General features: G+C 45.9%; 1 protein-coding gene across 1 annotated transcript; it reads right to left on the minus strand.

Annotated features, from left to right (window-relative positions):
* Positions 1-5,183: 5,183 nt before the first annotated feature.
* LOC109759146 (patatin-like protein 3) lies at positions 5,184-6,948 on the minus strand. Its single transcript, XM_020317979.4, has 2 exons — positions 5,850-6,948; positions 5,184-5,730 (listed from the first exon to the last, which is right to left on the minus strand). Exons 1-2 carry the CDS (start codon positions 6,924-6,926, stop codon positions 5,365-5,367), a joined length of 1,443 nt encoding a protein of 480 aa, XP_020173568.1. The 5' UTR covers positions 6,927-6,948; the 3' UTR covers positions 5,184-5,364.
* Positions 6,949-26,065: the final 19,117 nt, after the last annotated feature.

Here is a 26,065-nt window from a genome sequence, read left to right on the forward strand (position 1 = left end):
GTGTATTACCTGATGATTGCACTTTTACAGTTATGAGTGTGGAAATGGCTGACACAGATAACAAGGAACCCAGTTCTCACATTCCTGAAGTACAAGCATTGTTGGAAAAATTCTCTTCTGTGTTTGAGGAACCAAAAGGATTACCACCTAGGAGGCAGTATGACCATACAATACCACTTATACCAGGTGCTACACCAGTGGCTGCCAGACCTTATAGAGTGGCTCCCCACTTGAAAACAGAGATGGAAAAACAAGTAAAAGAGTTGCTGAAAAATGGTATGATCAGACTCAGTCAAAGCCCTTTTTCCTCTCCTGTGCTGATGGTCAAGAAGAAGGATGGTACCTGGCGCATGGTAGTGGACTACAGGCATTTAAATGCTATAACAGTGAAGGGAAAATATCCTATACCTGTGATAGATGAATTACTGGATGAATTGCATGGTGCTTGCTGGTTTACTAAACTGGATTTAAGAGCAGGTTATCACCAAATCAGAATGGCCCCTGGAGAAAAATTTAAAACTGCATTTCAAACTCATGAAGGTCATTATGAGTTCCTGGTCATGGGTTTTGGATTGTCTGAAGCTCCTGGTACATTCCAAGGTGCTATGAATTCTGATCTACCTGCACTCAGGGAATTTGTTCTGGTATTTTTTGATGATATTCTGATTTTCAGTAAAACCTTGAAGGAACATCTGTTGCATGTGGAAAAGGTCCTCAGCACCTTGCTAGAAAAGCAGTGGAAGGTCAAATTGAGAAAGTGTTCCTTTGCACAGCAGCAGATTGCTTATTTGGGTCATGTTATTAGTGACAAGGGAGTTTCTACTGACCCTTCCAAAATTCTAGCAGTGCAGAACTGGCCCACTCCTGTCAATGTAAAAGAGATTAGGGGTTTTTTGGGTCTCACTGGATACTACAGGAAATTCATAAGAAACTATGGTGTGATTAGTAAACCCTTGACTGAACTATTAAGGAAGGGACATTGTTTGTGTGGACTCCAGCTGCTGAAACTGCTTTTGTTACTCTCAAGGAAGCCTTAGTACAAGCACCTGTCCTGGCCTCCCTGATTTTTCCTTGCCATTTGTACTGGAGACTGATGCTTGTGATACTGGTATAGGAGCAGTACTTATGCAAAAAGGGCATCCCCTTGCATTTGTCAGCAGAGCTTTGGGTCCAAAGAACAGAGGACTATCTGTTTATGAAAAGGAATATCTAGCTATTCTTCTGGCAGTGGAATAGTGGAGGCCCTATTTGCAGTTTCAAGAGTTTGTGATCAAAACAGATCAGAAAAGCCTGACTCATTTATCTGATCAAAGATTGCATACACCCTGGCAGCAGAAAGTGTTCACTAAACTCCTGGGTCTCAATTATAAGATTTTGTACAAAAAGGGCACAGATAACTCTGCTGCAGATGCTTTATCTAGGAGACCTCATCCTACCTCCCAGGTCATGTCCATTTCTTCTTCTCAGCCCTCTTGGTTGCAGGAAATTGTGGACAGCTACCAACAAGATCCTAAAGCTCAAGAGTTGTTACAGCAATTGGCTGTGGACGCAGCGTCCAAACCTTCCTATACTTTGGTAAATGGATTAATCAGGTACAAAAACTGCATATGGATAGGAAATGATGTACAACTGCAAGCTAAGATTTGCAATGCTTTTCATGCTACTCCAGTTGGTGGGCATTCTGGTTTCCCTGTGACTTACAAAAGAATTCATGCCCTTTTCAAGTGGTATGGGATGAAAACTCTTATTAAGGACTTTGTGCAATCTTGTGTAACCTGCCAGAAAGCTAAGCCTGAGAGGATCAACTATCCTGGTTTGTTATCTCCTCTGCCTGTTCCAAGCAAGGCCTGGGAAACAGTTACCATGGATTTTATATCTGGCCTCCCTCCCTCTGATCATTTTGATTGCATAATGGTAGTCATTGATAAGTTTACTAAGTATGGTCACTTTATTCCAGTCAAACATCCTTACAATGCTCCTAGGATTGCTGAACTTTTCCTGGATAACATATACAAATTGCATGCCATGCCCCTGTTTGTTGTGTCAGATAGAGATCCTGTATTTACCAGTCAGTTCTGGCAAACCCTTACAAAAAGGACTGGAGTTACTCTCAATATGAGCACTGCCTACCACCCAGAAACAGATGGTCAAACTGAGAGAGTGAACCAACAAATTGAGTGTTTTCTCAGGTGTTTTATTTCTGCTCATCCCAAGAAATGGAGCAAGTGGTTGTCTCTCTGTGAGTTTTGGTACAATACAAATTGGCATTCTTCCTTGGGGAAATCTCCATTTGCAGTTCTGTATGGCCAAGAACCTAGGTACTTTGGTGTTACAGCTCAAGACACTATAGCTCCACAAGATGTCCAACAGTGGCTTGATTCCAGGGCAGTGGTACAAGCTTCTGTCAGACAACATTTGCTGCGTACTCAGCAGAGAATGAAGATGCAAGCTGATAAGAAGAGAACTGACCGAGTGTTTGCTGCGGGTGATATGGTCTTTCTGAAACTTCAACCATATGTGCAGCAAATCTGTGGCTTCCAGGACTAACCAGAAGTTATCCTTTCGATACTTTGGGCCATTTCAAGTGTTGGAACGTATTGGTGAAGTGGCATATCGCCTAGATCTTCCTCAAGACAGCAAGGTACATCTTGTGTTCCATGTTTCACAATTAAAGCAGTTTATCTCTCCTAAGTATACGGTCCAGAAAGTACTTCCTGCTCCTGAACATGCACTGCGAGTTCCTGTACGCGTACTGCAACAACGCATGTGGCGCAAGAACAACCGATCCATCGTCCAGATCTTGGTGGAATGGAGTGGTGAACCACAAACTGAGCCAACCTGGGAAGACAAGGATGTTCCGCGCCAGTTATTCCCGCGTGCGCCGGCTTGGGGACAAGCCAGATTTCAAGAACGGGGGGATGTCAGCAGCCCGATCGTCAACACTGAAGATGAAGCTGATCAAGGAGAGGCGCGGGAAGCGAGCAACTCAAGCACTGGGCCGGCATGCGGGCCCATCCACAGCAAGAGAATTCCCCAGTGGCTTGCAAGCCCAAACTAGGCCCGCTAAGCGGGTGTAACGGTAGAGAGGGTTTAAATACTTCCCATCGTCATCAGTAGAGGACAGGAAGGAACGGGAGGCTCCGGCCTGGCTCGTGCGTGAGTGCGTGATTGTAATTCGAATTGCTGTGTGGGTGGTTGGGAGGACAGCTAAACCATATCCAAACCTAGATCTCGTTCATGGAGGAGGGAGGATCCTCACATAGTTGTATTCAGCTCCCGTGTAATCCCCCCTAATTGAGTTATAAAGCTCTTGATTCGCAAAAAAAAGCAAGCCCACAACAGCTAGCTGCCTTGTGCTGAGCAACATATTGCCCGCAGAAATCTGGCTAGATTTTTTTTTCTCTTTCGGTTTTACTAATTTTGATGCAACTGGAAAATCATTTTGCATCAGTGATGGGACTTGGGAGAGTAGGCAAAGTCCGAGGCCGAGCCGGGGGCGCCGCGGTAAGCGGCGGCAAGGCCAAATCGTGACGTGAGCGGCCTGGAACCGAAGACGACGCAAAAGCAATGTTGTCGGTGGACGGGAGTCCCTGATCGGTGCAGGTGCGGAGGCCAGAGACTCGCTGAATACGAAATCAGGACGGGGGCGGCGGAAGCACGGCGGATGCGGCGGCTTGAGCAGGGCGACGCGTGCGGCGAACGTATGGAACGGGCAGGGATGAAATCGGCTGAAAGTAACCAAAAAAAATGAGCCGATGGTTGTGATAAGAGCATCTACAGCCGGGCGCCTCAAGCCTGTCTCATACGTCCGGGCGGGCCACTCAATCACTGGCCGATCACGATTTTTCGACCCAGACAGTCCTAAAAAAGCATCAAACGCCCGGACTGGCCGGCACCCCTCATATGCAGCCCAAAAATGGGGTGGATTTGGGGGCGCCCGCCACGTAGGACTGGCGAAGGGGTCTCAAGCGGACTCGCCCGGAAATCCGGCGGTCCGACAGAGGCCTCCTCCATCGCCGTGGTGTGAACACCGCGTTGTGCCGCTCCGGCTCGCCGCCCGAGACCAAATACGCCTATTTAACCCGGCCGACGTCCCGCAACCCTAGCCCATCCCCCTCCCCCTATCCCTCTCCGCGTCGCCAGTCCGAAACCATCCACCTCCTCCCTCTCCCGCTCCGGCGCTCTGTCCATGCTCCGGCGCTCCGCCATGGTCCAGAGCAAGATCACCTACTACGCAATGCTCACGCTCTACGGGATCCAGTAGGAGATCCGGGCAAGACAAGCCGCGAGCGCCACCCGCATCGTTGTCGGGCTGCCTCCGGACTCTCCGGAGGAGGAGGAGGAGGAGGAGGAGGAGGAGGAGGAGCAGCCCAGGGAAGAGGAGGAACAGGAGCTGGCTCCGATGGAGGTGGAGCAGCAGGAACATGAGCTGCTGGGCTTCAACATGGAGCAGGCGGAGGCGGAGGAGATGGCGAAGCAGCAGGCCATCCTAGAGTCCATCCAGGATGAGGTCTATGTGGAGGGCAACCGGGCGTTCCTCCGGCAGAAGCAGGCGTCCGACGCGCTCCTCACCGAACTCGACACAGAGATAGAGGCGAAGGAGGCCGGAGCAAAGCAGCCAGAGCTGCAGCTGCCGCCCATGCTGCCGGAGTCGGGCACGGAGATCGTCGACATCTCCGACGATGAGTAGCTAGGTGATCGACGTAGTACGTAGGTTTATTCCGTTTGCATGTCCTTGTATGGATTTAAGAATCTAGTATAAGATGTCCGGATGCAACTACTGAAATTTGAGACGTGTCCGGACATTGCCTGCGGACGTGCCCAGGCACGTCGGCGGGCTTTTGAGGGGCCATATTTGACATATTCGGCTGTAGATGCTCTAAGGGGTGTGTGTACACCCGGGAGCAGCCACACCTTTCCAAAAAAATTGCAAACAACTGTTGAATAGATGTCCATCATTTTTAGCAATAATTTTTTGTTAGATTTTAATTAATTTAAATTCCAGTTTAAGTAGGAGTACTAGATTATGCTGTTTCAATCTTTCATGTGCTCCACTAAACCAGCTAGTGGTGCTGGTGGAACATATTCTTATTTTATGACACATTTAGTCAACTCGATCGATCACCAGCCGCGCATTAGCATCCTAATAAAATCTGGTGGTGGGGAGCAGAGAGACATGCGTATCCTACGGATCACGGCACGCACCATGGTAGTACACTTTGTTAATCCTCATCCTCATTTACAAAACCCAGCTCCAGGCAAGGCAGCAGGCAACAGCAAACAGAAGAGGGGAAAAAAAGTACACTACCAGTGAACATGCGGCCGGAACGTTTCATTCGATCGGCACGTACAGCGGCACACGCCCTACAAGATGCTGGTGAACATCTGGCTGACCAGGTTCGAGTACGACGCCGGCGCGTTACTGTCGGCCGCGGACGCCGGCTGCTGCTTGACGACGGCGGGGGCGGCGGCGCCGACGCGGCGGTCGTGCTCCTTGACTAGCTCGTGCGCGAACCGCTCCAGCTTCTCCGCGTTGGTCTGCTCCGCGAGCTTCTTCCCGCGGAATAGCACCGACTCCACGTTCTTCTGCGACAGCATCTCCTCCGCCGCCACGCACCCCTTCGCCGCCGCCGCCGCGCATCGGCCGCCCCGCGGCGACCCCATCGCCTGGATGCGGGTGTAGTTGCTTGTCCTGTTATGTCCGAACGCCATGGCCACCGCTTGATCCACCTGCCGGAAAAAAGTCGGAGGAAGATTCGCAGTGAGCACGGAGAACAAGATGCATGCAGAATGGACCTCGCTTGCAAGCGAAGGTAGAGAATCCTAGTGCGTTGGTATTGTCGTCGTACCATGTCGGACACGCCCTCGGCGGCGATCCTGACGATCTCGGACGTCGAGGCGCCGCCGGTGCCGACGGCGGGGCGCTGCTCGCCCTCGCCGCTGCCGATGGAGATGACCAGCAGGTCCTCCACGCCGGAGGCCAGCGGGAACTCGCGCTTGTTGTTGAGCACGTGCGTGATGGCCGCCGCCGTGGGGTTGCCGAGCGCCACGCCGCCGCCCACGGCCACGATGCGGGTCGACCCGTCGCACGACCACACCTCCACCGCCGAGGACGAGCGGTCCGACCCGGCGCAGGTCGCCGCGCACACGTCGCGCAGGCGGAAGTCGTAGGCCGGCTTCTCGACGGCGTCGGCGCGGGAGAAGAGGAACGGCGCCCCCGTGGCGAGGTCGTAGCACGGGACGAGCACCGGCCGCGCCGTGTCACGGAGCGTCAGGTCGCCGAACACCTTGCAGAACGCGGCTCCGCCGGCCGGGCGACGGAGCAGCGCGCGGAGGCTCCCGGACGACGACGACCAGCCGCGGCGGAGGCTGCGCACGAGGAACGCGAGCGCGTCCTCGGCGGAGTAGAGCGGCCGCGCGTCGTCCTTGCCGCGCGCCACCAGCATGGCCGCCAGCACGCCGCCGGCGCCGGAGCCCGCGGCCACGTCGAAGAAGTCCGCCAGACGGGCCTTGGGGTCCCCAGTGCGCCGCCGCAGGGACGCCTCCAGCCTCACCAGCGCCGCGCCGGCCAGCAGCCCGTCGGCGGCGCGCCCACCGCCGTCGATCGACAGTATGCACACCTTACCGGCCTGCGCCCGCGGGGGCGTCGCCTTCCCAGACGCTGCCGGCGTATGCGGCGAGCCTCCGCCGAAGAGAAGCTTGGGGTCGTCGTAGCCGAACAGGAACTTGCTCTCGAGGATGGAGAAGATCTCGTAGGTGAGCTTGTCCACGTCCATGGCGGCGGCCGGCCCCACTGGAGCCGCTTCCATTCTCTGGTCTACGCCGGCCGGAGCGCGCGCACCAAGCTGAGAGGAGGCGTTCTGCGTTCTGCTGTGTGCGCACGGGGGGCGGGCGTGGAGAGCAGAGCACCGAGCAGTTGCCGGCATTTTATAGTGGCGGGAAGGGAGAAGGAGGCGTGGGTTCGTGGCGTTGACTCGTCCGGCCCACGGTGGCGCGAGCTGAGACCGGACTCCAGTTATTTATCCTTGCTTGCACAGTAACTAGTGTGACAAGGATCGTGACTGTCAGAACAAGTGTGAGGATTTGCTCAAAAATGAAAAAGTGTGAGGAGGATTGTGAATGGTGATTTTTTTCAAAAATGCTAAACCTACGGGTTTACTACGGCCTACTTTAGTGATCTAAACGCGCTCTTATATTCTTTTTTGAGGGAGTACTAAACTTCTCTCCTGAATTTTAAGGGGGGGGGGGGGGGGGGGGGGGAGGTCACTTTTCCAACTGATAGCCAACCACAAATTGCCACATGCACTGTTTCATGGTCAACTAATAATACCCTTGTAAAGCTCTGAGTTGTTTGATCGATGTCCAATGTGACGTGGAATGATCTCGAATGGCGATGGGTCGGGTTTCGAACGGGTCCAGCACTGCCACACTATATACCGGCCTCCATTTCCCATCGACCCTCATCAAGATGTTCATGGATATGAATTTATGTTTGTCATGTTGCGCACATACCCAATGGTTATCCACATCCATGAAGTACCCATCGGAAATAACCCATCTTTTTTTTTTGCGGAAAAGAAACTTTTCATTCATCAGCCATGGTGATTACATTTAGAGATGACGATGCTAGCTATTTCCATAGGGGAGTTTCGAAGCCTCGCTGTTGCGAGGGTCCCATACAAGCAAGGGTGTGACTTGCTACATTTGCCTGTCTGTTGATTTTATCTAGACTAATGTTCCTTTCACGAGCTAGAATCCATCTAATCCATTGACCTGGTTCGCATACCTCGAGCGCTCAACATCTTTAGATTGCACCATCTTCAACAACTCAGCGCAGTCCATCTTCACAACCAACAGCAAGTTAGACCAGTGAAGCGCAAGTCAAAGCCCTTTGTCCATGGACGTCATCTTCGCTTCCATAGGATCACCACAATTAGAGACCACCCGTGTCGCAACAAAGATGAATGCTCCTTCATGATCACGCAGGATCATCCCAGCCCCGGCTGTACCATACTCTTTCAAAATACACCATCTATATTCAACTTAGGATAATTCACATCAGGGGCCTTCCATTGTGGTGGTGTTGTTGTTGTTGTTGTTGTTGTTGTTGTTGTTGTTGTTGTTGTTGTTTCATGTGTGTACTTTGACATGCTTCCTAAGTAATCGATCACCTCCTTACCCTTCATCAGTGTCCTAGCGGATAGACTCGCTCGGAGGAACTTGCAGCATCCATAGTTTTGTGTTCTTTTTTATCAGGGAGATGAGAATGTTAGTCATCTACTTCTTGGATGCTCTTTCGCGTGCGAGATTTGGTACAATATGTTGTTGTAGTTTCGGTTGCATAGATAGGTTCACACCTGACGCCATTGTGACTATCAAGGAGTGGTGGCCGCCAGTGAGTTCGGCTATCCCGGATCGCAACTAGAAGAAATTTAATGCCCTCAAGTGATATAGTCTTTGCATGTTGTGGCTCGAGAGGTACAATGGAGTTTCGACAAGGTGGCAGTTATGCCATCTTCGGTCATCAAGTGAGCAAGGGAGGAGTTTTCTATGTGCAAGTTGGTTAGAACTTAAGGAGTAGTAGACACCATGAGTTAGCACTTTAAGTTGTGGGTGGTGGGGTGTGTACTTGTGTGTTTTCACCTCTTGTACATATCATAACTTTGTATGTTTGTTCTTCTCTCCTTAATACAAAAGATATGCCGCTAGGTGTTCATGAAAAAAAAACTCAAAAACAACATATACATGAGCTTACCAATTTGACAACCACAACATATTATGAAAAAAGAGATAGGATTTACAACTATATATGTGATACATCTATGATGACCACACGTAATATGAAATAAATAAGGAGGTTGATGGGAAACTCATGGGCGGGCGATTATACACACACCTGCGACATGACTAATCGGGTTTACATGAAGTGTTGTAACCACGGAGTCGGATACCCATGCATATCCAAGGCAACATTTTGCGTAGCCAGGTAGAGACATAATGAAGCAGGGCATTATTTACCGAATTGGGAATGGTCAGTCTACGAATATCGGGGCTGATAATTGGATCCCCAAAAGAGTCTTCTCGATGACCAATTGTATCTCTTGTTGTGGACCCACCTGTGAAGGCATCTGAGTTATTATCACCAACCACAACCTCGTGAAACGAAAATGTGGTCCGGAGTGTCTTGTTATCCATTGATGCTGATGAGATACTCAGTACCATAGTGTGCACTCGAGACACTGCCGATTTTTGGCATGGCATCCAGACAAGAAAGGCCGATTCACTGTTAGCTCGGCACACAAATTTATGATCAAGGCCAAAGTCCATAGAGCAAACTGGATTGAAGGGAGGAGTGGATCCTCTGATAATGCGAGAGAGGAGAAGTCATGGACTTCGCTATGGAATATCATCGTTTCGTTGAAGATTCGGGTGTTTTCGTGAAGACTAGCCCGACATTCCCTACCGACCACTGATGTTCTACACAATCGGGAAATGGCACAGGCTAACCAGTTCCCCCTATGTGGAGGGGAAGACTCATGGCAGCATACACTTCTTTCATGCACCATGGCCAGATGTACATGTGCAGTCTTAGATGCAGAACTAGTGGATTGGATGACAGATCACAAAGAAGCTGCATCAAAGAACTGGATGTTCGAACTTCATGAAATTATGTGTCATGACAGCTTCAGTAGGATGGCTGTGACCTTATGAACTATATGGTACGCAAGGCGAAAGGCTATTCATGAGTCAATCTTTGAAAGCCTGCATCAAACCTGTTCATTTGTCAACACCTACCTCAATGATCTGATGTCGCTACCAAAGCCAAAACCACAACTCAACATCGTGACGAGATAAGTGCTTATACTTCCGAACGCTGGCTACCATCACCAGAGGGTGTTATGAAAATAAATGTTGATGTAGCGGTCACCCGACAGTGTCAGGGAGGTGTCGCAGCCGCGATTTATCGTGATCATAATGTCCTATACTTAGGGATCATCTGTCATGGTCTTCAGTGGTGCTATGGATTCTATGGTACTTGAAGCTTATGTGTGTCATGAATCACTGGCATTGTACTGGCGGAGCTATGTGTATGGCTGGGGGCGGGGGGGGGGGGGCACTAGTAGAAAAACGGCCTAATGTGAAGCACATTAGTACCGGTTTGTAACAAAACCGGCACTAATGTGTCCATTAGTGCCGGTTCGAACGGCTAGGCGGCCGGAGCTAATTAGTACCGATTCGTTGCAAACCTTTAGTACCGGTTCGTGGCTCGAACCGGTACTAAAGAGGATGTGGCACGCCGTGGTCCGGCTGGGGCCCCACCAGCGCCTTTAGTACCGGTTCATACCACAAACCGGTACTAGAGGTTTACAGTTGCAGTTGTTTTTTAGTCCCACCTCGCTCGGCTAACACGGTTTTTACCACCTTAAATATGTTACTTCTCAATTTTCAACCCTTTCTGACATAATTTGCTATTTTTAATGCATTTACTGATTAGTTTTGAGCTAAATGGCCCTGAAATTGAAAAGCACTACAAATGAACTCTGAAAAGGTTGAAACTTGGCATGGTATCATCATTTCACCTGCATAGCATGTGCAAAAAAGTAGAGAGGGTCACGGCAAAAACTGGATGCACTTCATGTACAAACTGGACAATCTCTTTCGAAGTATGAGTGTTTCGGACGAAAACTCATCTGTTACACCGGCAATTCAAAATTTTAATAACTTATTACAACTCCGGACTTTTTTGTGTTCAGCAGGCGCCATTCGAAGCCACGTCATCAACTTTCAACCCTTTCTGACATAATTTGCTATTTTTAATGCATTTACTGATTTGTTTTGAGCTAAATGGCTCTGAAATTGAAAAGCACTACAAATGAACTCTGAAAAGGTTGAAACTTGGCATGGTATCATCATTTCACCCGCATAGCATGTGCAAAAAAGTAGAGAGGGTCACGACAAAAACTGGATGCACTTTGTGTACAAACTGGACAATCTCTTTCGAAGTATGAGGGTTTTAGACGAAAACTCATCTGTTACACCGGCAATTCAAAATTTTAATAACTTATTACAACTCCAGACTTTTTTTTGCGTTCAGCAGGCGCCATTCGAAGCCACGTCATCAACTTTCAACCCTTTCTGACATAATTTGCTATTTTTAATGCATTTACTGATTTGTTTTGAGCTAAATGGCTCTGAAATTGAAAAGCACTACAAATGAACTCTGAAAAGGTTGAAACTTGGCATGGTATCATTATTTCACCCGCATAGCATGTGCAAAAAAGTAGAGAGGGTCACGACAAAAACTGGATGCACTTTGTGTACAAACTGGACAATCTCTTTCGAAGTATGAGGGTTTTAGACGAAAACTCACCTGTTACACCCGCAATTCAAAATTTTAATAACTTATTACAACTCCGGACTTTTTTTTGCGTTCAGTAGGCGCCATTCAAAGCCACGCCATCAACTTTCAACCCTTTCTGACATAATTTACTATTTTTAATGCATTTACTGATTTGTTTTAAGCTAAATGGCCCTGAAATTGAAAAACACTACAAATGAACTCTGAAAAGGTTGAAACTTGGCACGGTATCATCATTTCAGCCGGATAGCATGTGCAAAAAAGTAGAGAGGGTCACGGCAAAAACTGGATGCACTTCATGTACAAACTGGACAATCTCTTTCGAAGCATGAGGGTTTCGGACGAAAACTCATCTCTTACACCGGCAATTCAAAATTTTAATAACTTAATACAACTCCAGAAAAGAAAAAAAACTATATAAAAAACTACTCAGAAATAAATAGAAAAAATAAATAAAGCAGAAAAGAAAAAAACTATATAAAAAACTACTTAGAAATAAATAGAAGAAAATAAATAATGCAGAAGAGAAAAAATATATAAAAAACTACTCAGAAATAAATAGAAGAAAATAAATAAAGCAGAAAAGAAAAAAAACTATATAAAAAATTACTCAGAAATAAATAGAAGAAAATAAATAAAGCAGAAAAGAAAAAACTATATAAAAAATCACTCAGAAATAAATAGAAGAAAAAAAATAATGCAGAAAAGAAAAAACTATATAAAAAATTGTTGGGATGCTGCCCAGTGGGACTACCAGACCTCGGGTGTGGAAATTCAGGCCCAGAAGGGCCAGCAGGCTCACAGGGCAGCGCGTCATAGTTAGGCCCAGAAGCCTGCTTTATAGAGGAGTTCGAAGGAGCAGCCGCGGCTGGTTTTATAAACCAGTGCTGCTGCCCTTCGCCTGGCGAGGTGGGACTAAACTTTGCGCCCCTCGCCTGGCAGTGCACCCCCTTTAGTACCGGGTCGTGGCTCCACCCGGTACTAAAGGTAGGGTCTTTAGTACCGGTTGGAGCCATCACCCGGTACTAAAAGGACTGCCCTTCCCGCTGCTTGGCCTGGCCAAAATTGACCTTTAGTACCGGTTGGTGGCTCCAACCGGTACTAAAGGCCCATCCTATATAAGCGTCACTTACAAATTTCGTCAGTTTTCATCTTATTCTTCTCCTCTGCCCCGTCGCCCGCCGCCCCCGTCGCCACCCCTCGTCGCCGCCCCGTCCCCGTCCCCGTCGTCGCCGCCCCGACCGTCGTCCGCGCCCCGTCCCCGGCCGTCCCCGTCATCGTCGCCGCCCCGTCCCCGTCGTCCCGGCCCGGCCACCCCGTCCCCGCTCGTCCCCGTCGTCTTCGCCGCCCCGTCCCCGTCGTCCCGTCATCCCCGCCCCGTCCCCGTCGTCCCGCCCCATCCCCGTCCCCGTCGTCACCGCTGGTGAGCTCCTGCCCCGGCCGCCATGTCCACACACACACACACACATTGTTAGTTATATAGAAATATTAGAAATGTTAGTTATAAAAATATTTATAGAAATATTAGAAATGTTAGAAATTTTAGAAATATTTATAGAAATGTTAGAATTTTTTTGTTTTTTAGTTATAGAAATATTAGAAATGTTATAGAAATGTTAGAAATTTTAGAAATGTTAGTTTTAGCTAGATGAATTAGATTAATGTCAAATTGTTAGACGATGATCGATCTTTTTTTTAGTTATCATAATCCAATCATTTAAAATTGTTATCACAATCCAATCATTTTAGTTATCACAATCCAATCATTTAAAAGATGTTACTTTTTGCGGGCATATAATATTTGTTGTCGACGATGCCCGGCCCGCATCCTCGCCGTCGACCTGTTCGCGACGACGTCCTACTTCACAGGACCCATGTCCGGGACTGGGCTCCGCCGGGCTGGCACTGGGAGGTGCTACCTTCAGGGGCGCGCCGCTTGGTGAGGAACCCGGCCCCGGGCCCCGTCGTCCACCCTGATCTCCTTTGGTGGCGTTCGCGTGGGCCACATTCGGTGCAGATGGAGCCGGCCCCGCCAGAGGGGGTGCGTCGCCGTGTCAGGGAGGAGGACGAGCACGTCCGCCGCTACATGGCTGCTATGGACGTCAGGTTCTCCAATACCTGGCAGGTTCTTTGGGCAGATGACCGGAGATATGATCCTGTGATGGTTCCTTCTCTTTGGGTGTCCACTGCCCGCGCCTTAGGAACCACGAGTGGCCTAGATTCTTCTGTAGTATTCGATCTTTATTAGCTACCTAGCCAGTGATGTATTCGATATATAATATTGAGACGATGTATTCGAGATTATAATTATTCGAGACGATGCATATTATGTACTATGATTCAGTTTTTCCTTATTGATTGCATCCATGCATTGTAATTTGAATACTAAATTGTTTTATATTTCTTCTGGATTAGTTAAAGAAAAGCTATGGCGGACAATACCGGCAGAGAGGGAGAAGAAGCCCTGTTCGAGATCATACGCAGCGAGGGAACATCATTCTCTGCCTTCCACTACAGCAATTCCAGTACGGTACCGAGCTTTGTGTTGCCATCTTTGCAATTGGGGTACAACCCTTTTTTGTGATCCTCTAACATGCGATCGAACTTCAGCTTCTCCTTTTGACTTTCACATTGCGTCCTTGCATCGACAATGACCCGGCGGAGATCATCATCATCGGGCACTGGTTCCTCTTGATCTTCAGCAGCTTCCCCCCTTGCAGCATCATTGGGCACATCGTCTGGTTTCTCTTGATCTTCAGCAGCTTCCCCCGTTGCAGCATCACCGTATTCAGGGGGCACATAGTTGTCATCGTCCTCTTCTTCTTCGCCGTCTTCCATCATAACCCCTATTTCTCCGTGCCTCGTCCAAACATTATAGTGTGGCATGAAACCCTTGTAAAGCAGGTGGGTGTGAAGGATTTTCCGGTCAGAGTAAGACTTCGTATTCCCACATGTAGGGCATGGACAACACATAAAACCATTCTGCTTGTTTGCCTCAGCCACTTCGAGAAAATCATGCACGCCCTTAATGTACTCGGAGGTGTGTCTGTCACCGTACATCCATTGCCGGTTCATCTGCGTGCATTATATATAATTAAGTGTGTTAAAAACCATTACAGAACATCATGAATAGATAATTAAGTGACCAAATTAATAGAAGTTCATCATCACATTAAAACCAAAGTACATACATAGTTCTTATCTAACAACATATAGCTCTCCAGAGCATCTAATTAATTAAACCATACATTGAAACTATGTAAAACATTTCAATGCGAAAACAAATGCGATCATAATCGCAACCAAGGTAACAATTGATCCAACGGCATAATGATACCAAGCCTCGGTATGAATGGCATATTTTCTAATCTTTCTAATCTTCAAGCGCATTGCATCCATCTTGATCTTGTGATCATCGACGACATCCGCAACATGCAACTCCAATATCATCTTCTCCTCCTCAATTTTTTTTATTTTTTCCTTCAAGTAATTGTTTTCTTCTTCAACTAAATTTAACCTCTCGACAATAGGGTCGGTTGGAATTTCCGGTTCAACCACCTCCTAGATAAATAAAATCTATGTCACGTTGGTCGGCATATTTGTCATAAACAATAAATGAACCAAATAGTTATAAAAAGATAATATATACCACATCCGAATCATAGACAGGACGAGGGCGGACGGCGGCGGATACCAAAACCATCGCACTATGTAATAAGAAGGAATAATAAAAGTAACAAAATTAGACAAGTATCTATCTAAAGTAAGAATTTTTTTCTTTCAGAAAGAAGATAAGAACAAGAGGCTCACCACGGTGGTGCTGGCGACGAGATCGGCGCGGGCGATCGACGGCGGTGAAGACGGGGACGGGACGTGACGGACCGCTAAACCTAGACAAATCTCGGGGATAATGGAGCTCGGAAGTCGAGTTTCGAGAGGGGAAAGATTAACTAGTGTGGCTCAGACATTTCATCGAACACCTCATGTGCATAGGAGGTGAGCTAGAGCATCCAAATGCCCCCCCCCCTCGCTGGCCAAAAAAAAAACATAGCACTGTGGAGTGCTCTGCTGTGACGATGGGGTATATATAGGCAACTCATTTGTCCCGGTTCGTGGTAGAAACCGGGACTAAAGCTCAGCCTTCTGTCCCGGTTCGAGCCACGAACCGGGACCAATGGTTGTGGGCCAGGAGCGAGGACCATTGATCCCGGTTCGTGCCTGGAACCGGGACCAATGCCCACGAGGCCCCGGCCGGCCCCCTGGGCTCACGAACCGGGACGAATGCCTCATGGATCCCGGTTCGTGACTGAACCGGGACTAATGGGCTTGCCATGCCCAAACGAAAATTCTGTTTTCTACTAGGGTAGGGGTACAAAGCGGAGAGTGGAGACAGAGGAGTGGCGTTATTATCACGGTATGCCAATCGGCGTGCTACATCATGGCACGTACACGCACGGCCCATGCAGGACCACCTCTACTGTACCTATGCTAATCGGAGTACTACAGTGCTAGACTAGCACCAGTAGTTAATTAATTATCACTAACATTACTAGCTAGGTGGTTGGCTTTTGCAACTTGCGCACTACTCTTCCATTCCAATTCGCCTGCACTGTGCTTACCTTTCGGTCGGCCGAACAAAGTACCGCGTCAATCGATCTCCGATACAGCCGCAGCTTTGCTGTGTACGTACCCTGATGCGTAGTGATGCTTAGCATGTGTGGAGTGGAGTGGAGAAACCTGCTCCCCTCGTTATCCAGAAAATCTCGATCCTACAAGAAGTGCACCCCCACACGCAGAGACAGAGATGCCAACTCAGCCCAATCTGCTCAAACTCAATCTTTAGGGCCGGACGGGCTAAAAGTGGCCCGTATGTGTATCTGCCGGGCCGGAAGCGTCACTAGATATCGTGGCCCCATCTGGGCCCCAGATCAACTTTATGCCCAAAGCATCGAGATCAAAGCAAGTTCCCCAGTTATAAAAAAAAATCAAGATCAAAGCAACCGATATGACATGATTGGCATTGTTAGGGCGTCAAATCTATGTCACTGTGCACTATAACGCAGCACTGAGGTACGTGCCTGCCTACCTCTCTAGCTCAACAATGGCGAGTCCAAGATTGCTAGCTAGATGAGGTGATATAGGGCCATCAACCAAGTACCATAATTATTCCTTGGGAAGGTCCTACTATCAAAATTCTCTTGTGCGTATTGACTATTAATAATCAGAAAATTGAGCTTATTTGGCACGTCTTCTTCAACCTGATTAAGGATTTTAGGCGCACGTATGCCATCTTTCGTGGGAGATTAATTAGAAGATGGTTGGTGTGTTGCACTCGCAGCAAAAACTCTAAAACTTGACCACTTTGCTTTGCATGTCAACATCGTCTATTCAGCTACGCGTGCATACGGGTGATTAATTTTGTTGATTCCATTCATGTCACATTGCCAGCTTTTTTGCGGGGGATATTGCCACTTTCCTTAACCTCTCTTTGCCATCAACTTTTTTTATGTGGAAAACGGAACCAGGATCCTAGTTAAACGTATGTGTGAGCATGTTGCTTCAAACAAGGTTATCTGTTGGTAATCTGTGACTGCAATGGACAACCATACCAATTTTTTGGGTCACTTAAATTGTGTTCTTTTATGTTACATCTAATCGACATGAGCTATCCATTTCAGTACAAATCAACCAAATACTACAACACAGTTCTTTTAGCATTTTTAGGCTTGGAACAAATCTTGCAACAACAAAGGGTATTACGGGAAGCGAAAGACGTGGAGTTGAGACTACGTACGAAGAATGAGAATAGTGAATGCAGCGAATCGTCAGATTAATTTCCTAACTAGACACCATCTCCACTAGTTGCGTCGGCAAGAGATAGGTTGGTTTCCTTACGGTAATGACATGGCAGACATCTCTTTCACACCCTTTGTCCTCCGTCCGGCTAAGGCCCTTCCATCCCTCGCCGTCCTTGCTTTGCCCGTAGACCTCCAGCGACAAGAGCGTACCGGTATATGAATCTGACAACATATGTTGTTAAGTAGAAGGAAGTTAATACACATTCACACATTCAAAGGAAACGAGAAGCCTCATCTACAAGATTGATTGGCTCAGATAGTTCATCCACCATGAATCAAAGAATCATGCTTGAAAGAACTGAATCAAACCAGTCATGCTTCAAGAATATAATGATTCAAGCTACAACCTTCTCTTAACGCCACAACTAACAGCAAGAAGATGCGCGGTTTCAATTATGTGGAATATCGACCAAGTTGCGGAAGGGAAATGACTGGCCACATATGCACATGAAGGCGAAGCAAAAAGTGGAGGAGGGCAATTGCGGCCAACAAGCACAAGGAAGGATGAATAAAAAGAACTCCAAACACCGATGTGAAAACTAGCCCTACTGATACGAACTAAAAATACCTAAATTGCTGTACAAATCAACTGTTATATTAAACTAACACTAGACATTGATTTAGTAGTGAGATGTACCATAAAAAAATCTCTTGTTTGGATGTTTTGCCAAATTACCGGTATGCATGCGCCCTATTGCACACTAGTTTAGTTTTCTTGCAAGAATTGGCCGGACCATGGACCAACAAAAACCTTCACCAAATATTTGGCTGGCTACACATCTCAGTCATTTGACTCAAACTGGAGGGAAACTGAATAAATATGGCCCATTTCTAAAATTTTAACACAAAATGAACCCAATCCAAAAAAACCATAAAATGGCCCGGGTGTCATGCTAGATGGCGTTAGCATGACGCCCCGGGCCGAGGCGTCATGCTATCTGGCATCTCCAGCTCCGCACCTCATGCTGAAGTGGGCCATTTTGTGAAATGCTTTTGGATTGGGTTCATTTTGTGTACAAGTTTCAGAAAAGGGCCACATTTGTCCACTTTCACCAAATTGGACACACCCTAATAAAATCGACATATGTACTTCGCAGTTAGCCTTTTGTGTATGTACTACAAATATATAGGCAGTTGGCTAGAAAAAAGCTTGATCTCTATGTATATGTGGAAATTTAAATCAGTGGTCCATGATGTTTGAATGGCCCATCAAAGGATTGCTAGATTCCATGATGCCTCTACAAACTGCTGCATGATTGGACAAGGATTTTTTTTTAAAGATTTAGTATATTCTTGATGCAATCATGCACAGGGAATAACTCTTTGAAGCAAAGGTTGCATGGTGCTGTGCACAATCATGGACGTTGATCATGTAATTTGATGACCAAGAGTAAGATGCGCGCAATTCATGGTTAGTGATTTTCGCTCTTACTTTATCGCCAAAAGAAAACATGCTTTAGTTCCATTTAGCTAGGCAGTAGACAAGAACACACCAACTAGTCTGGTGATCCTAACACTGTCACACCCTCGATCATCCAAAAATTAAAAACAATATTAAAATCACATCCTCAGGACAAAAGATTGAGCTCAACCAAATGTTGTGACTCCACGTATTGAGGATGACCGAAGGTGATAGACAACACGCAAGGGCACTCTCACTTCGGTTTGGGAGATAATATAATGTCCCTGCAACAAGACCTTTTGAGAAAGTTATGGGCTAAGATTTCTTATCCATTTTGCATCATGACCTGCATGACTTATGACTACTCGTTGCATGGAAAACTACTGCTCAAGAGTTGTTCCTGAGTCGATACATAAATTGATGTGGTAATTCAACCTAAGGCTCACAAGCACTAGTAGAAAACAAGGCATTGGTTCGGCCCTCGTAATACCATTAATCCTGGTTCGCTCATGAACCGGGACCAAAGGAGGCAACTGTCCCGGTTCGTGAGCCCAGGGGGCCGGCCAGGCCACGTGGGCCACTGGTCCCGGTTCGTCTCGACCTTTTGGTCCCGGTTCCACGCACGAACTGGGACCAATGCGCCTCGCCCCTGGCCCATGACCATTAGTCCCGGTTTGTGGCTAAAGGGTTGGTCCTCGTTGCGGTCAGAGTTTAGTCCCACCTCGCCAACCGAAGGGCGCTCACACCGGTTTATAAGCCTGTCCCTCTCTGCCTTGTTGAGCTCCTCTCAAAATGAAAATATATGCCCTTATACAGGGAATTTGACCTAAATTCAAAGTGAATTTCTCTGAAATTCATAGAAATTTATTATGAATTTAGGTTGAATTCTCTCTATAGGCGCATCTATGCTCATTTTTTTATGTTGGGGTTGGCGATCTTTACAGACTTTTTGTGTGTTGAATATGCACCATTCAAAATGAGTCTCTGCTTTGAATGGTTCATTTTGAACACACAAAAAGTCTGGAGTTCAAATAAGTTCAAGAAAATGAAATCCCTTTGTAACAGATGAGTTTTCGTCCGAAACCCTGATACTTCGAAAGATATTGTCCATTTTGTTCACGAAGTGCATCCAGCTTTTGCCGTAACCCTCTCAACTTTTTAGCACATGCTATGTGGGTGAAATGATGATACCATGCCAACTTTCAACCTTTCAGAGCTCATTTGTAGGGCTTTTCAATTCAGGGTCATTTAGCTCAAAACAATCCGTCACTGCATGAAAAATAACAAATGAAGTCAGAAAGGGTTGAAAATTGATGATGTGGCTTTGAATGGTGCATTTTGAACACACAAAAAGTCTGGAGTTCAAATAAGTTCAAGAAAATGAAATCCCTTTGTAACAGATGAGTTTTCCTCCGAAACCTTGATACTTCGAAAGAGATTGTCTATTTTGTTCACGAAGTGCATCCAGCTTTTGCCGGGACCCTCTCAACTTTTTAGCACATGCTATGTGGGTGAAATGATGATACCATGCCAACTTTCAACCTTTTCAGAGTTCATTTGTAGGGTTTTTCAATTTCAGGTTCATTTGAAATGCTTTTCAATTTTAGGGTCTTATAGCTCAAAATAATTAGTAAATGCATGAAAAATAACAAATGAAGTCAGAAAGGATTGAAAAATGATGATGTGGCTTTGAATGGTGCATTTTAAACACACAAAAAGTCAGGAGTTCAAATAAGTTTTAAAAAATGAAATCCCTTTGTAACAGACGAGTTTCCGTATGAAATCCTGATAATTTGAAAGAGATTGTCCGTTTTGTACACGAAGTGCATCCAGTTTTTGCCGTAACCCTCTCAACTTTCTTGCACATGCTATGTGGATGAAATGATGATACCATGCCAACTTTCAACCTTTTCAGAGTTCATTTGAAATGCTTTTCAATTTTAAGGTCTTATAGCTCAAAATAATTAGTAAATGCATGAAAAATAACAAATGAAGTCAGAAAGGATTGAAAATTGATGATGTGGCTTTGAATGGTGCATTTTGAACACACAAAAAGTCAGGAGTTCAAATAAGTTTAAAAAATGAAATTCCTTTGTAACAGACGAGTTTCCGTATGAAATCGTGATACTTTGAAAGAGATTGTCCGTTTTGTACACGAAGTGCATCCAGTTTTTGCCGTAACCCTCTCAAATTTCTTGCATATGCTATGTGGATGAAATGATGATACCATGCCAACTTTCAACCTTTTCAGAGTTCATTTGAAATGCTTTTCAATTTTAGGGTCTTATAGCTCAAAATAATCAGTAAATGCATGAAAAATGGTGCATGAAAAATAACAAATAAAATAAATAAGTAATTAGGAAGAAAATAATATAAACTTTATTAAAATATATAAGTAGAAACAAAATAAAATAAACTTTAATAAAATTTATGAAACTAAAATTAACAAAGTATTTTCTGTTCAAAACATTATAAGAAACCTCTAGTATTATTGAAACTAAAATTATATAAAATTGATGCAACTAAAATTATCAAAGTATTTTCTGTTCAAAATCATTAAAAGCAAAAAGAATTTTCATAAAGAAATTTTTTGTTAGAAACTTTAATAGCAAAAAGAATTATCATAAAGTAAAATAAATAAGTAATTAGAAACAAAATAAAATAAAATAAATAAGTTTTTTGTTGTAAGTAGAAACAAAACAAAATAAATAAAGCAAAAAAGAAAACAAAAAAACAGGCAAAAATAAAAAATATGCCACCTACTGGGCCACCACGGCCTGAATACGACTAGAAACCCATCGATGGGCAGGGATTCAGGCCCGCAAAAGGCCCAGTAAGCCCATCAGGCATAGCAGTGACAATTAGGCCCGTAAGCCTGCAATGGAGAGGAGCTTGAGAAGGGTGCGGCAGTGGGGCTTATAAACCACTACGCGCCCCTCTCAACTAGCGAGGTGGGACTAAACTTTCGACGCGGCAGCACAAGGCCTTTGGTCCCGGTTGGTGGCACCAACCGAGACTAAAGCTGTGCATTGATACCGGTTCGTGCCACTAACCGGTACCAATGCCCCCCTTTAGTCCCGGTTGGTGGCACCAACCGGGACTAAAGGTCGCATTCGTCCCGGTTTCATTCAGTTCGTCTTCCCCGCCCCGACGCCGCCGCCAGACTGCCCCTCTGCGCCTCGCCGTCGTCGCCCTGCCTCCGATGCCGTCCCGCGCCGCCCAGACGCCGTCGCCGCCCCGCGCCCCCTGCCTCCTCGTCACCCGTGGCCGCGCCCCTCACCTCCGCCCCCTGCCTCCTCGTCGCCCGTGGCCGCGCCCCTCACCGTCGCCGTCGCCGCCCCCTGCCTCCTCGTCGCCCGTGGCCGCACCCCTCACCGTCGCCCCCGTGCCCTGCCTCCTCGTCGATCGCCGCCCCCTTAGTGAGCTCATATGAATTTTCCTAATTTAGATGTGTAGTTAATTTAGATGTGTAGTTTAGATGTGTAGTTAATTAATTTGTTGTAATTTGCTCATAAATGAATATGCAAAAGTTAATTTTTTTTTCTGTTCATAGATTTTTTTGTGATATTATTGTTGAATATGCAAATGTTTGTGTGTTCATATATATGCAAAGAATATATCAATTTTTTTCATAGAAATTTTATAATTTTTTCTGTTGTAATTTTGTTCATAGATTTTTTATCTTGTTCATAGAATTTTTATGATTTTTTCTGTTGTAATTTTGTTCATAGAATAAGAAGAGAAAGTGTTTAATAGAATTAGTTCGAAAAATAATAGAACTAGTTAAACTAGTTTATTTTTAGTAAGTAGTACTTTATTCTATTTATAGTAAGTGCTTAGTAGTTGAACTAGTTGATTTAATAAAACTAGTTTATTTTACTATAGAAGTAGTTTATTTTTAGCAAGAAAATTAATAGAACTAGTTTAATTTTTTAATTAAAGCAATTATTCCCGCATCGACGTCGACGATGCCAATCCCGCATCCTCGTCGTCGACTCGGCGGAGGAGGCCGGCTTGATCAGAGGGGCCATGTCCGGGACTGGGCTCCGCCGGGCTGGTTTTGGGAGGTGCTACCTTCCAGGGGGCGTAGGTTGGTGAGGAGCCAGCCCGTCATTGACCCGATCCTTGTTTGGTGACGGTCGCGTGGGCCAGTGATGGTGCCGAGGCTTCCGGACACCGCGGAGGTGGTACGTCACCGTGTCAGCGAGGAGGACGAGCACGTCCGTCGCTACATGGTTGCGTTGGAGTGCAGGTTCGACAATACCTGGCAGGTTCTTCAGGGATCTCACTGGAGCTATGATCGTGTGATGGTTCCTTCTCTTTGGGTATCCACCGCCCGCGCCGATACCCGCCGGGCGCTACGGTTCTAGTTGTACTCGCGATGCTATATGTATGATAGTATTCGAGGTGTATTAGTGATAATATTTGACGATGTACGGACGCATGGAGATGATGTAGTTTTGCTTATAATTGAATGCATCCTAATTTGAATACAACTTTATTTTGTGATTTGATTTTGCTTATTGAATGCTCAAATTGGAAAACTACTCCTACTTTGAATGCTAAAATTGGAGAGCACTATGCAAGGCGTATGCATATGATTAGTTGATAGCTTATAGTGTTTTTGTTTTCGCAGAAATCTAGGAGCCCCCCTCCATCATCCCCGCCGTCGTCCCCGTCACCGACCCCCTCCGACCTCGAGGTAAGACCAGCCACGAACCGGTTTTAGAAAGATAATTAAACGATATTTCGGGTTGACTTTAAGTCTATTGAGTCTCCACCATATATGAGAGGACGAAGAATCCCGACTGTTGTCGTGGGGGTAGCTTCTCCTTCGTTCCCGTGTGCTAGACAATTTGGTGTAATGCACTCAGGAACGAAAGGAAGGAGCTACCATCACCGACGGTCGCAAATGTCTGAGTGGAATCAGTGAGGGAGAGTTCCACCATATATATATATATGAGAGGACGAAGAATCCCGACTGTTGTCGTGGGGGTCGCTTCTCCTTCATTCCCGTGTGCTAGACATTTTGGTGTAATGCACTCGGGGATGAAAGGAGGAGCGACCATCACCAATGGTCGAATGTATACACCACGTGAGCTGAGAGTTTTCAAGAAAAGACTCGACAAACCGATAGTCAACCCGTGATGAATAATAATGATCTAACTTAGGTTTTTTAGTACATATATTTAATTGTAGACGTTTAATATTTGAATTATGAACATAGGAAATGTCGTACTCGGACGACGAAAGTCTCCCGGGGGAGTGCGACTGGTGCCACAACGACCGAGGTCTGTGCGACAGGCCTCACCTGGACGAAGATCGGCGCTTCAGTATTAAGCTGGAGGAGACCTTCGATGTTGAAATGGTACGCAACGACGACAAGTGTTATTTTTTCATAATTAAGCACGACTTCAACTATTTCAACGTGTACTTTTCATCTTTTATAATTCGACTAGCTTATCCCATGCTATGCAAGACGCTACGTCTTGGAGAGGATGGGTTTTGAAGACCATGAAAGTATGGAAACAAAGAAAATTCACCTAAGGACCCATCATGATATAGATTTTGAAGTAAATCTGTATAATTCTGAGAGCGTAACCCATTTTGGTTGTAAAAATTGGGAAGCATTTTGCAAGATGTATGGTTTTGATGAGGGTATGCTTGTCACCATGGATCTTGGTGATCCTGACATCGAGCAAGACAATATGGACATTTGGGTCCTTGTTGATACACCTCCAATTCTACCGCCATGTGAGTTTCTCAAACATAGTTATTAGCTAATTTATATTGTTCATTTCAAAATAGTTGACAGCTTATTTTCATTGACAGCTTATTTTGATTGTTCAAACAATGTGCGAAACATGGTAGACAGAACCTACTACACCGATGGCTCTGAGTTAACTTATAAGGAGAAAACTCATCTGGTCGGATTTTGTACTGATCTTGAGAATTACAATATCTATTGTAAAACTCCTCCACATTATGGTCAATACGTGCCACTAGTGCACGTGTTGAACTACGGTAACTACTATGGAGATACCCTGGTAAGATTTCTTACTATTACGACATCCGTGCATCTTTTGCATACTTCTAAAACTAGTACATCATTGCTAACTATGAATTTATTACTATGTTTTTCAACAGATAATCTCAGAGAATTGTGTGCCTCATTTGATGTATCAGAATGGTAGCCTTGATGTTTTGAACATACAACCAGGTCATCCTACGTATCTCAACTGTCCATACCGGATTTCTAAAAGAAGTGGAGACATGAAAATCAAAGAATGGAAAAAATGTATGGACAGTCGCAAGGAGGTTCTTGGAAGCAAAAGGAAGCGAAGCGCAAAAATTGGAGACAGGATGATCTCCATTCTCCATAATGGAGAGTCGGGGTCTATATTGTTTTATGCTATTTTACCTTAAAGAGGGTATTTAGGTCCTACCTAATACTGATGATCATGTGCTAAGAATATTTAAGTAGGGTTGGTTCGATGACTATGAGGATGATGATCGTATGACTTGTTATTAATAACGAGTAGAAGTTGTATGATGATGATTAGGAGGACTTGTTATTATGATGATGCATGATGCGGGCATGAAGAGTTATTATATATCAGTGGGTGAAATGAACATGGATTGGAATGAAATGAAGGCAACAAGCATGTGGTGCATGTCGAAAGTAGTACTAATCCAAACTTGATCAAGTTAGGATTAATATTACTTTCGACATGCACCACATGTTGCCTTCACTTTAATCTAAGCCATGTTTAGGCATAGCAGTAGCGTTGGTAAATCAAGCATGGAAATAAGAAAGGAAAGTTCTCTCTGTTAGCTAGCTTACACACCCTAAATTACCCCCTAAACCCTCCCCCTTAAAAAAAACAAAAACCCCAGCCACTGAAATGCTGACACGTGGATGCCTTTTGGTCCCGGTTGGCGTCACCAACCGGGACCAAAGGCCCTCCTGCCTGGACTGGCCGCAGCGGCCACGTGGAGGCCCATCTGTCCCGGTTCGTGTAAGAACCGGGACTAAAGGGCTAGGGCATTAGTAACGACCCTTTAATCCCGGTTCAACAACCGGGACAAAAGGCCCTTACCAACCGGGACAGATGACCCTTTTTTCTACTAGTGAAGATTGTATTCCAACTCCTATAGTTTGTTCGCTCACCTAGGAAATGATAGTTAGGGCAACTCCAATACAGTACACCAAAACGAACACCATCAAATGTCTGCGGACATGTTCCGTCGACAGCTGAGCGAGTTTATCAAATGTCCGCCCCTTGTCCAATGAAGCGAGAAGAGAAGGAAAATGGGTCAATGGTTGTGGTGGGGTCCACTGATTCAGCAGCGTGTGACTCCCTCAGCCCACATTTGTTACAGTTTGTTAAATCTTGAATATTTGTTCATGTCTGCAGTCATTTGATGACTTCCGTTGATGTATCA

The sequence above is a fragment of the Aegilops tauschii genome, chromosome 5 (genome assembly GCF_002575655.3).
Source record: "Aegilops tauschii subsp. strangulata cultivar AL8/78 chromosome 5, Aet v6.0, whole genome shotgun sequence".
Classification (NCBI taxonomy): Eukaryota; Viridiplantae; Streptophyta; class Magnoliopsida; order Poales; family Poaceae; genus Aegilops; species Aegilops tauschii.

Bases quoted from the DNA above. Each gene is read 5' to 3' on its own strand.
- LOC109759146 (XM_020317979.4), bottom strand. From the start codon at position 6,926: ATGCCGGCAACTGCTCGGTGCTCTGCTCTCCACGCCCGCCCCCCGTGC. The intron at 5,731-5,849 runs GTACGACGACAA...TTTTTCCGGCAG, and splicing joins CCGAGGGCGTGTCCGACATG to GTGGATCAAGCGGTGGCCAT.